At 38.9% G+C, this 12203-nt stretch overlaps 1 protein-coding gene across 1 annotated transcript in view; it reads right to left on the minus strand.

Moving 5' to 3' along the window:
* Window positions 1–76: 76 nt before the first annotated feature.
* Window positions 77–12203, minus strand: part of mapk8ip2 (mitogen-activated protein kinase 8 interacting protein 2) — a 40611-nt gene continuing 28484 nt past the window's right edge. The window contains exons 3-13 of the mRNA XM_084408536.1: window positions 10926–11156; window positions 10760–10838; window positions 10226–10420; window positions 7764–10103; window positions 6478–6553; window positions 6113–6285; window positions 5677–5786; window positions 5436–5558; window positions 5186–5256; window positions 4336–4434; window positions 77–3783 (exon numbers count right to left, since the gene is read on the minus strand). Coding sequence (XP_084264662.1) covers window positions 3711–3783; window positions 4336–4434; window positions 5186–5256; window positions 5436–5558; window positions 5677–5786; window positions 6113–6285; window positions 6478–6553; window positions 7764–10103; window positions 10226–10420; window positions 10760–10838; window positions 10926–11156 — 3570 coding nt within the window. The 3' untranslated portion in view covers window positions 77–3710. The remainder of the gene's footprint in view (window positions 3784–4335; window positions 4435–5185; window positions 5257–5435; window positions 5559–5676; window positions 5787–6112; window positions 6286–6477; window positions 6554–7763; window positions 10104–10225; window positions 10421–10759; window positions 10839–10925; window positions 11157–12203) is intronic.

Raw genomic sequence — 12203 nt, forward strand, 5'->3', positions numbered from 1 at the left:
GATTGTCAGTTGTCAGCATCAGTCCCACAAGCAGCAAAGTCTCACCTTTGCCAAAAAAAAACTCGGAAACACTTGGTGACATCAAGCATATAGTATTTTATTCATAAGACCAAAACCATGACAAGGCAGTGAGATTTTTTTTGTTTGATTTTTTTTTTTACAAGTTGTCATTTTTAAAGATACAAGATACATAGTTTTGTCATACTGAAGCTGTTTCCGTTATACAGTGAAGGACTGAATTATGTAAGTTTAAGTCCAGAACTTTGCATTTCTTGTAATTGTATTTCAGCTACCCAAGCTTAAGTAGAAATATTAGATGCTCTGCCTGAATGTGTTAGGGGTTTCACAGCCAATTTGTCACTACAAATTGCTAAAGTGAAGGCTAAAATATTTAAGATATTTATTTACTGTATGAACACACAAAATGTAATGTAACAGTCATAACGGAGGATTGGGAGCTCTGACTGAAATAACTGAAATTTGCGCTCATAAATGAGACGAAACTGTTGATTTGACCCATTAAATGCAATGAATGGAGGTTTGGGGCATTTGATGAGTGGTTTTTTTTTTGTGAATGAGGATTTGAACATCTAATTGACACGGCGGATCTGTTGGAACATCAGCGATTGCATGGTGAGCACACATCCAACAACAGATGTATACCAATGTAAAGCAGATAAAGGAAAGATACAAATACTAATTAAAAGCTATTTATATCTTTTCACCCCATCACAGTTGGCTTTTGGTTGTGAGATTGTTATCATCAACATTATTATTTTTATTATTTCTTTTAAATTTACATATTTATCTCAATAACATACTCAACAGAAAGGACACAGCATGGCAACCCTGACTCTAGATTATTTACAGCAATCTAACCAAAAACAAGTCACATTGAAAACGTAAAACTCCTTATGTGACAGCGTCACCGTCACAAATGAATGGATATCCATGAAAACAGATTGCAGGCTGCTGGAAGATACAGTCATGTTTGCAGGGAATGTTGGGCTGTGCTCAAAATAGCATACTATCATACTACTCGTGCTAGTATAAAGCATGTATACTTTGTGCGTGTGCACTTTATCTGTATCAATAGAAAAAAAAATCGGATTACCTACTACATTTGCCAAAATGTGCAATATACGTACAAGACGGCACAAATGACATGATACTAAAAATCCCCCAATGCAGTGTGACAAATGAATATGAAATAGCAGCTGTGATTTTGCTCTCCTTGATTATTTTAACAGACTGATGAATCTTGACTCATCATTACCTGAATTAAACGTGCAATTTAATGAGTAGTAGTATGTTTACGTAGTATGCCAATATTCCATTCTGAACACAGCCCTCCGCTTCTTAATAATAAAACAGGAAGTTACCTGACAGGCTGTGACGGAAAAAAACTGTCTGATGTAAATGTAAATGTGCTGTCATTGCTTCATTTTGACCTATCCATGTCCCGCGCATTTTACCTTGGATCTACCAAGTCATTTTTAATGAAAACTGCACAACAAATTTTCCTGCAATATTAACTGAATGTCTTCACGTCATGATTTTGATTGTGAACTGTTGCATGGCCCTGGATTGCTTTCATCAGATTGAATGAGGTAATTATTGTATGAAGCCAGCAGGGGGATTTGCTCTGTTCAGTCTCAGCAGTGGCGGTCAAGGTCAGGACAAGGGCTTGTTAGAAGTCTGAGAGTCTGTGACTAGCTTGAAACAAAGTGGAGGATTGGTTTCTGATGTCCTGAGCTTATTACATAATCACATGGCATCTACATAAATGAGATACACTTATTCATTGCTGATATATTAGCCGTGGACCACCACTGGACAGAACTTCACCAAGGTATTTTATTCTTTTTCAATCTAATATGAAGCAATATTTGTCCTGAGATGTAAATTATCTGGTTAAACTGATTGGTAAATTATTTCTGAATTCAATGTGTTTCCTAATGAACTGGGACAGTCTTTTTACTCATTTTGCTCTGTGTCTATAAGCATTGCATCTCACGGAAATACCTACCTGCTAACGTTCAAAGCATAAGAGGTGGACTACTGTATATCAGGCTTAAAAGCTAAAAGCGTCAGCCCAACCTGACAATCATACAAGACAGCAGACAGTGGTAGCAGAGAGGCTGTCAGGTTTGAAAGCTAGAGAAATATCATTTGACTGAATGGCCAAAGGACTGTAGCATAGCCAACTAGGTGAATCGCACAAAGTCGGTCAAACATATCTGAGTCATATTTCACCCCAAAATTAAATGAGAAAAAAAAAAAAAAATTATAAAAAGAATGTATATACTGTTATTTATTTTTTGTTATGAACTAAGAAAATTAAGAATTATATTATTGTTTCGTGAAAATGATCACATTCCATAACCACACCCTCCATTACTGTAAAGCAAAAAAAGAAGAAAAATATGATATAGCAATAATTATATTAATTAATAATGTATTAACTAATATTTTAATTTTAAGTATATAATCATTGTAAATTATTTATGAATTATGGTAGTATTTGTAGCACAGTCTCAACTGCATGCTGATTTTATTTAAAAATATAGATTTTTATAACTGAGTTTCTAAGAATCATCAATGACTATAAATGAAAAAATAAAAATAAATCTGAATGCACACCAGTCATTGTGGGTAATCAATTATGATGAAAATAATGCCAAAATGGCAGTGAAAATAATGAAAATGATACACAAACTTAACACTTAAACATCTGGATGCATTCTTGTCATTGTGGATTATCAATTATGATGAAAATAATGAAAATGATAAACAAACTCAACACTAAAACATCTGGAAGCATTACAGTAATTGTAGGTGTTAAATTGTGATGAAAATAATGACACAACGGCAAATTAGTTATTGTGATTTTGGGGTCAAATATGTTGACTTCATACCATTCAACAAACCATCTATAGGTCCGTCAACACCAAACCTGCCTACCTACAATCCGTCCCACTTTTTCATTCGCAGACAAACGGAGCAGGATACTTGCTTACCGTGATGTAATGAAGCATCTGTATTCACCTACAATTGTCCCTAAATGTACAGTATCTACATTGCAATAAAATCAGAAACATACATTAAACCTTCTACTACATTGGAACAGACAATCTGTAGACCTATCAATGTTTACAGGTCACGTCCTACTGCCCTGTCCTTTTTTTAGTACAAACCCAGTACAGCAATGTATTAGAATCGGACAAATACATATATACAAACAATCCTGGTCTTCAGACTCAAACCTTTCATTGCCTTTCGATTTTAGACATTGTTAGATTTCTCCTGTGTGTTTGTGAGCATAACCCTCAAAGCCATGCATTCAAACAAGTGAAGTCATATTTCGCCTTTTCTAAACCAGGACTATATATATAAAAAAAAGAAATTGAACCAATGTTTCCACCCCGAACCATGTCCCTAATTATATAGTAGAAAAGTTAAATAAACAGGCAATCCATCTCAGTGAAGAGAATAAATGAATCGATAAACATTTAAATAAATAGACAGACCACTAAGAGCCTATGTAGAGTATTCAGCTCAGTTCATGTTGAGAGAACAAGAGAAACTGAGGAAGGGAATAAAGAGATGAGGGCCTATGTTACATTTGAGAAGGCTGCCAGGCGCCTCGTAGTGGCCAAGCCCAGGAACAGACATCTGTCAGCAGTTGCCATGGTTACCCTTTTCCTCCTCTACTCAAGGTAGATATCTTCGGTAGGACAGGCGTATTCTAAGTGCTCCTGGTAGTACTCATGGAATGCCCGTCTAAAACAAGCACACAGAGACACAAGTGATCAGAACATAGATTGAGAAATGTAAGTAGCGAAAATCCCACAGTAAGCTGTGGAATTATTGTGAAATGCTGTTGGCAAACCATTATATTTTCGTAATGTGATGTACTGTACATAGCAGGACACTTCTTTTCTAAGTGAGTTATAATTTCAACAGCACTACAGAAAACAAGAAGCTGTGAGTCTGTAGATGTGCTTCACTCTTCTTAATTTAGTTTCTGTTCTTAAACTTTTTCCTCCATTTCTCTGCTCGATGATAAGGTTAAATAATGTATATGTTCATGAGGTCATATTATGTAATGTGGCAGAGCTATCTGGGGCCCATAACTCAGGTGTCCTGTCTGCTCCAAAAGAGAGAAGCTTTAATAATTCACACAGCAGTCTGTTCTGTGCTCTGATAATGGAGCAGAGACCAATCACTCTCATTGACTTCTCTTTTCTCTTTTTTTCTTTTTGGCTCTCTATTCTCGATCTCAAAAGTTCATTGTGAATGCTATAGTGTGACGTTTAAGAGATTTAGACTCACCCCACACACTCGGCTACATGTCTCATGGAGTCCTGAGAGACGAAGACGTGACATGCAAACCTGTTCAGCATCGGGTGCTTGGTGATAAAACCAAAATAACTACAGAAAGACACATAGAGACAGGGGTGAGTGTTATTACACCTGCAATATCTTCCAAGACTTATTTGGGGCTTACTAAAAGTAGTAGAAAGTGTTACGGTGTGTGTGTGACGGAGACAAAGGATGGCAATATCCAAAATCCTTGTCCTTGTGGGGACATTTTTATGTCCCCATGAGGAAAACAGCTTATAAATCATACTAAGGGCCAGATTTACTAACAGCTTGCGCCAGCGTTAAAAAACTACTGTCAGGATTTACCAAAAATTTGCAGTGAAAAATTTGCGCTGAAAAGGCGCGGACACAATTATTTTTGCGGCTGACCTTATTGCATATGTATTTAAATCAATCACGCAAGTTGATTTACTACAGTTTGTGCCATTATTTACCGCCCAAAAAAAGCATGTCTTAAACCAGAAGCTACCTGGTAGATTGCGTTGGTCATTATGGAAATTATCTGACTGCGTCTGTGTTCTTTAATTTGCGCGATTTCAGTAGAACACACACAGAACTTTACACTCCCATCTGCGCTGTTTTGGAATTCCTGTTTAGTAAATCTAAATCTGGCCCTAAGTGATGTTTTTTGAAAATTTGCGAGTTTTCTTTGATGAGTAGTTTTAGGGGTAGGGTTAGTGTAAGGGGACAAAATATACAGTTTGTACAGTATAAAAATCATTATGTCTATGGAAAGTCCCCATAAAACATGAAAACACAACGTGTGTGTGTGTGTATATGTGTGTGTGTTTGTGTTTACCAGTTGTTTTTAGGATGACATCCACAGAAGGAGATGTTTTTCATTTGGAAGAAGTGACTACATCTGTCAAACTATGAAAAGAAAGGAGAAGAGGAATTATATTAAATGTCAAAAACAAATTAATCATAGCTGACTGCTGATTGGGTATAAAGTCCAAGACCATTGTCATATCTGGCAGAGCCACAAAAAAAAAAAAAAAAAAAAGATTGCATGCACGTTTTCTCTCTCTTTTTCTCACAGTCTCTCTCACCTCCCCTGAAAGGTCGTACTCATCATCCAAACTCATGACTAATTTCACACCCTGCATGCTTATTTCTAGCTCACAAATAGATGGGGGATGAAGATGCACCGTCCTCTTCCTTGCCATGGCGATCTGCAAGACAAACACAAACACATTTGTTCAGCTTTGCATAATATGATAAAACATTGTGCATTCATTCATTATCTCACACAAGTAACGCACAAACTGATAAATGTCCTGTTTACGGTACCTTCTGCATGGCAGCACACAGGATGCCGTTGCCTTGGTGATAAGGAACCTCCACCGAACCCAGGAACTGCACTCGGAAGCTTTCCATCCAAGCAGGGTTCCTCTTCATTGCTATGGAAACACACATATACAGACAATGCTGAATCACCAAGTGCTTTAACAAAGAGACCAGATGTGAAGGCCAAAGAAATAGAAAAGAAAAAGAAAGCAGTCACACATTACTTACTAGAAAAACACTTAATTACAAAAAGTCTTTAACATATATATATATATATATATATGTATGTACTCTTTAGAATACAATCATTTTATAAAATATAAAAAAAATAACAATAATGGAAAATAGAAAGAGTAATATTTTTATCAGACTCCTCAAGTATGAGCACAGGGAATAAAAAAATCATGTTTTAAAAACATTGTATTGTTAAAATACTTACTCATCAGGTCTTTTGTTTGGCCAACAACCTCGTGGGCGTAGTACGCTGGGAAAATCCCCCTGGCCCCTGTGCGCATATTGTACCCACGGTACCAGTAATCATCCTCCTCTTCCTCAACGAATAATGGATCATCAACATCTAACTCCAGCTCATCTGCATGTCGTGGGATGAACCTGCAGCGTGGGCATTAAAACTTGCATCTCCATCGCTTGCGATAGACATTCAGTCATAGCAGTCAATTTTAAGTGTTTTGACAGAGACTGAAAAATAAGTGTTCCTTGAGGGTTTGTGTACTTTAAACCAGCCTGGAGCTTTTTGATTAGAACTAGGTGATTTTAGGTTATAGCGTGGGCAGCATTACTCACCTGAAGACTGCTCTGTGAGTCTGATCTCTTTCTTCTCCATTTATAGTGCACGAGAAAAGCCCAAAGGACTCTGTGCCTGAAACACGCATAGTGCACATGCATTATCCCACTGTCTGTGTGTGTGTGTGTGTGTGTGTGTGGTGTATGTGTATGTGTGTGTGTATGGTCCTGGTAAACCCTACGTCATGGGGACAAAATGTCCCCACAAAGTGGCAATATCTGAAATTCTTGTCCTTGTGGGGACATTTTTTGGTCCCCATGAGGAAAACAGCTTATAAATCATACTAAATGAAGTGTTTTGAAAATGTTCTGTGATGGGTAGATTTAGGAGTAGGGTTAGTGTAGGGAGACAGAATATACAGTTTGTACAGTATAAAAAACATCCCCATAACAAGTACCTATAAAACACGAAAACCCCCCAAAAAAGTGTGTGTGTGTGTGTGTGTGTGTGTGTGTCACAGACTTTTGCAAAACCCATTTAGAACCATGTCATAGAAAACCCTTCATCTTCTGATGTCATCTCATTAGGATTATTAAATATCCTTTCTTTTCAGCAAGACAGCCTCCTAAATTATGTAAAATTATCATCTAAATCTCTACTATACTGAACTAAAAGAGCTCAGAATGGCTCTGTGAATGGGAGTGAATTTAATTTGTTAATTTATTTAGGTAATATACAAACATTTATTTAGCTTTTGCCCTTTGTACATATTAAACCATTTACATTAGCTTTGAATGTTTTTTATTGTCACATCAGTTAGCTTTGAATCCAGCAAGAGAAAAAACAATAACATTGGATGCTGCTGGATTCACTTGTTAGGTCCAGCTCTGTCTCTGAGATGGAGGAAAACATGTTACTAGCAAGTGTACCACCACACGCAAATGCAGCCTCAATTTCCCCTTCAATATCAGAGTCCAAACCAGTAGAGCTAGGGTTATCAGTGTCACTGTGACAATTTTTGGCACTAAGTAATCTTTCAAATAAATAAAAATAGGACATTTGATGCTAATTTATTTAACTAAAGGGATGGTTCATCCAAAAAACATAACTTCTGTCATTGTCTACTCACCTTAATGTCGTTCAACCTGTATGATTGACTTTCTTCTGCTTTTTGTTCATACAGTGAAAGTCAATGGGGTTCAAAAAAATCTTAAACACATTTTTCAAAACATTCCCCTTTGTTTACAGGTTTGAAACAAAATGGAGGTTAGTAAATGATGAAAGAATTTTCATTTTTAGGTGAACTATACATTAAGTACATTGTGCAGTGTTAAATTTCACTTACTGGAGGACCGTGACGTGCTGTTGACAAACACATTGAGGAACTTCTTTGAGAAAGGCAAATCTGCCTCAGGGGAGGAGTCTTCTTCAGAGGAACTTAACAGCAAATCGGATCTCATTCCTTCTACTATCTGGCTCTGCCCGTAAATGTCTTCATCTTCATCAACCCCTTCTTCATCACAGATAGTAGAGAGTCCATCACTGTCCTCACTAAGGACAGAGGTACAGCGCTTTAGACTCACCAGCTCTAGCGTTGTGTTTTCATCCACCACTAGGGTGTACTTCATCGAATCATATGCCAAGGAGTCATCAATGGGCCGGTTGGAGGTTGCATTCCTAAACTCTCGTACACTTTCATCAATAGGGGGGGAGCTGTCCAAATAAGTCTCATTTCCAAAGGGTGAAGGTGCCTTGTGAAGATCATCCAGAAAAGGGGAGGTATCTTGCTCATCTTCATTATTATCTGTTGAGTAAGTAAGACTGAAACAGTGATTGGTCTGTGCTGTTGGGAGGTCCAGCGTAAGGCTGTTTTTGACGTCTGTGATTCGCTGCAAAGTGAGCTGATCGACCCATGTCTCCCGACCCTCGTCCTTGTCACTGATTATGCTCTCGCTCAAGCTGGGAGAGTCCAGCTCTTTCATTCTCTCCATCATTAAGTCATTATTTGGCTCCTCCTCTTCCTCTTTCTGCTTGTTTTTCAATGAGTTCTGGGGTGGGAAGTCTTCCGCTTCGTAATTCTTTGTTCTTGTATCGAATCTCGCCATAAAGACAGGTGTAACGGTGCCATATGTAGGGTTGCTCATGTACAGGCAAGAGTCTGTTTTCTTCCTTTCTTTCTGTCCCTCTTCAAATACAGTGCTGGCTTCTTTCTCCTTCTCTTCCTCCACTCTCATCTCTGACCTTTCAGAGGTGACCTCTTGTGACTTTTCTGCAGATTTCTGCTTTTGCAAATTGCAGCCATCTGTCTCAATGAAATCATCTGTTTCTATGTCCGACGAGGGCGAAATGGTGTCGGAGATGGAGGCTGACCGTTTGAAGCACTCCTCTGGGCAGCTGATTGGGTATGAGCCTTCTGATATCATCCTGTTGACCAGATTGCTGAGAAGCCAAGGAGAATCCGAGTTTTCACTGAGCTCGTCCTCGGACTCTGACTCGGACTCCCCCTCGCTGTTACCATCGTAGTCGTCCACAGAGGGCATAAGTTTGGGGCCAACCGGCAAGTAGAAGGAGCGTTTGAAGCTTTCAAGACTGTGGTCAGGCTCAATCTTTAACAACAGCTGCTGAGAGCTGCTATCCTCACAGGGTACGGCAGGGGGAAGAGTCTCGTCTGGATCAGCCTGGTGCTCATAACCCTGTTCGTCATCTACGTTCTGCAGACCCATCAGAGCTTGGCCGTCATCTAGTTGCAACATGTCTGGGCTGGTATCTAGGAATGGTGAAGGGTCTTGTTTAATTGGGTCAGGTTGGCCCAAAAGAAGAGATGCTTTTAGACCTACAATACCACTGTCTTGCTCTGTGTCCAGCTCCTGGTCCAGTTCTTGGTCTGAGGTTGGGGAGCTGGCTTCTTCAATGGAATTGGTGAGGTGCGAGGAACGCCCGCTGCTGGATTCACTTGTTAGGTCCAGCTCTGTCTCTGAGATGGAGGAAATCATGTTACTAGCAAGTGGACCACCACACGCAAATGCAGCCTCAATTTCCCCTTCAATATCAGAGTCCGAACCAGGAGAGCTAAGGTCATCGCTGTGGCGGTCTGACTCAGCATAGCGTTTGGTGTTCATATCAGCAATACCTGGATCTGAAGAAGGAGAAGTTGAGTCATTTGCAGCAGCAGGATGGCCCTGATGCATGTTTCGGGGTTCATCCAAAGCGTCAAGGATGTCTGATCGACTGGACGACACATAGCTGGAAACAGAAATGGACTCTGTTGGTTCAATGCAGGGGAACTCAATGTAAGAAGAGCCCCCAGCTTCCTTGCAGGTGTGATCATAGGTCTCCTTACTCATGAAGTCAATGACAAACTCTTTGTCCAGCTCCTCGTCCGATAGTGGAGTCTCAGCATCATTACCAAGAGGTGCAGTTGAGGACAAACACCTACTGGTGCCATCGTTTTCTAACTCATCGTCAGCAGTCTCAGTGGTCACGGTGTAGGTGTCATTGGTGGGTCGAGAGCGGCAAGGTCGACGTTTGGCATGGCCATTCAGGTCGTGGTCGACCTCGGTGTCGGAGCACTGAGAAGTGCAGTCATCAACCGAGGGGACAAGCTCACTTAAAGTGGATTCCTCAACATCAGCTTTCACCTCAGTTGCCTCAGAGCCACTTGAAGAGTTATGTTGACCAAAGGAGCCTGGTTTAGAAGACAATAAAAAGAGATGGAGGGCAATTGAGATGAGTTGACAAGGACAAGAAAAAGACAAAATGAGAAATGATTTTGGAGGTTCATTTTGCTATTAGCAACAGGATTCTAACCATATTCAAGTCGCTCTCGTCTGTTGCCCTCAAAGTCGTACAGCAGCGGCCTGCCAGGTGACTGATGGAGACCACAATGTCCTGGTGGGTTTGAGGGTGTACCTTTGGCAGAGCCGTTGTTGTCTGGAGCCCCTGGGCATGAGGTGGTCACATGGGAACCGTCCTCAAGGCAAGAGTGGTTCGGAGACAAACAGCCTAAAATATTGAGTCACAATAGGATAGATTTATTGCTACAGAAATATCCAGAATAAATATTAATCGATAGAATCAGTCAGGCAGATTGTAATCCAAAAATGTCATGAATAGGTAAAGCTTTTATAGAGCATACAAACTGAATGTAAGGGACTTTGAGCTTTTGGAAAGGTGCTATATAAATAAAAATAATAATAAAATATCTAAAGAATCACAGATTAAAAAAAAAAAAAAAATCAATATTAATATTTTGCATGAAATATAATTACAAAAATGATGATTATTATTACATCTTTATACATATATTATTATTATTATTATTATTATCTGAGCAATAATCACCCTGTGAAGTCGGGTTTCGAATAGAATCCTGCCAGCTTGACTTTTGTGGTGACACATTGCTGTTGTTGTTTAGGGAGTCCTGATATTAGAACAAAAAAGAGGAGTTTAAATATTGATATACATATATTTATTGATTTATTGATTGTGTAAGGCATGATAGAGGTACCTGTGAAACTGGTGCTGTCAGGTTTAGAGTGGTTGGGCGGCTCTTGAGTGTGCCCAGAGTAGGGGAGGGGGGAGGAGATGCTGATGGTGAGGGAGGGGCATCAGGATCTGCTTCCTCTTCTTCTTCCTCTTCATCTTCATCTTCATCATCGATCATCTCAAACTCTTGGAAGTCATCTTGGAATGAGCATACTGGATGGTGATAATCATTCTTTTCCAAAATTAAGCAGTCCTTTAGAAAGGAGAAAAAAAAAGAAAAAATATATTAAATATAATTTACCTGGAAAATTCTGGTATAGGGTGACTGAATGGACTAGTGAAGACTGATTATACACAAAAAAATAAATATCCACAAATATCAGTCAGCATGAACATTCCAGCTCAGAGCAAATGCTGCTCATGTTTACCAAACACGATTCAACATGGACTTTTTCTCTACCGTTAATTTTGTGTTTCATCCATTAGTTGGCCCATATGTTCATCATGGGCTGGATGAAGACTCGACTGCTAGCCAGGCCATCATTTTTGAAACACGTGTTAAAGATGGTCAGAGGCAAAACAAACTCCATCTTGCAGATATGTTTCATGACACATGCAGCATATATTTCTGACGGTAATAATTAAACTAACAGTGAGTTTATAGGTTTATAAAACAACAAAACAAAAACAACAACTTCAGATTGATTACCACAGGCAATGATTTTGACTTATCCTTCCATTTGTAAAAAATACATTAAAAAAGTCTAATGGAACATTTATCGCTGACAATTTAAAAGCAGAAATGTAAAACTCACATTATTGATAAACCTTGAATACTCCTTTATAGATGTTCACAACCTATTTTACTAAAATGTAGGGAAGGATTAGATTTTATCGTTCAGTAATTTGATTAGTTAGTGACTAAAATGGCTAATCACTCAGTAGGACCACAAATGTGTATTAAGAAAGTAAAAAGGGTCAATTTTTTTGACAAATGTATTAATTTATTTTGTCTTTAAAAAGGGAAAGACTGTGGATGGACTGAACAAAGCTTCTTGTGGGGAAGGGCAGATGGTGATCGATGCTAAATCTCCTCAGGTTTCAGCGCCCTTCCAGGAAAACAAGTCAATGCACTTACATAAGCATAGCGTCTGATATTCACCTCAATTAAGAACACACACACTACAGCTAAAATTCTGTTTGTTGCTTGGCAAATGTGTGTGGGTGATGTCATTAAAAGTCCCACACTGCATTAGATTCACAACCAGCTGGCACTGCAGGGATCTGAATCTATACACCA

This window comes from Rutilus rutilus (assembly GCF_951802725.1).
Source record: "Rutilus rutilus genome assembly, chromosome: 5".
NCBI lineage: Eukaryota > Metazoa > Chordata > Actinopteri > Cypriniformes > Leuciscidae > Rutilus > Rutilus rutilus.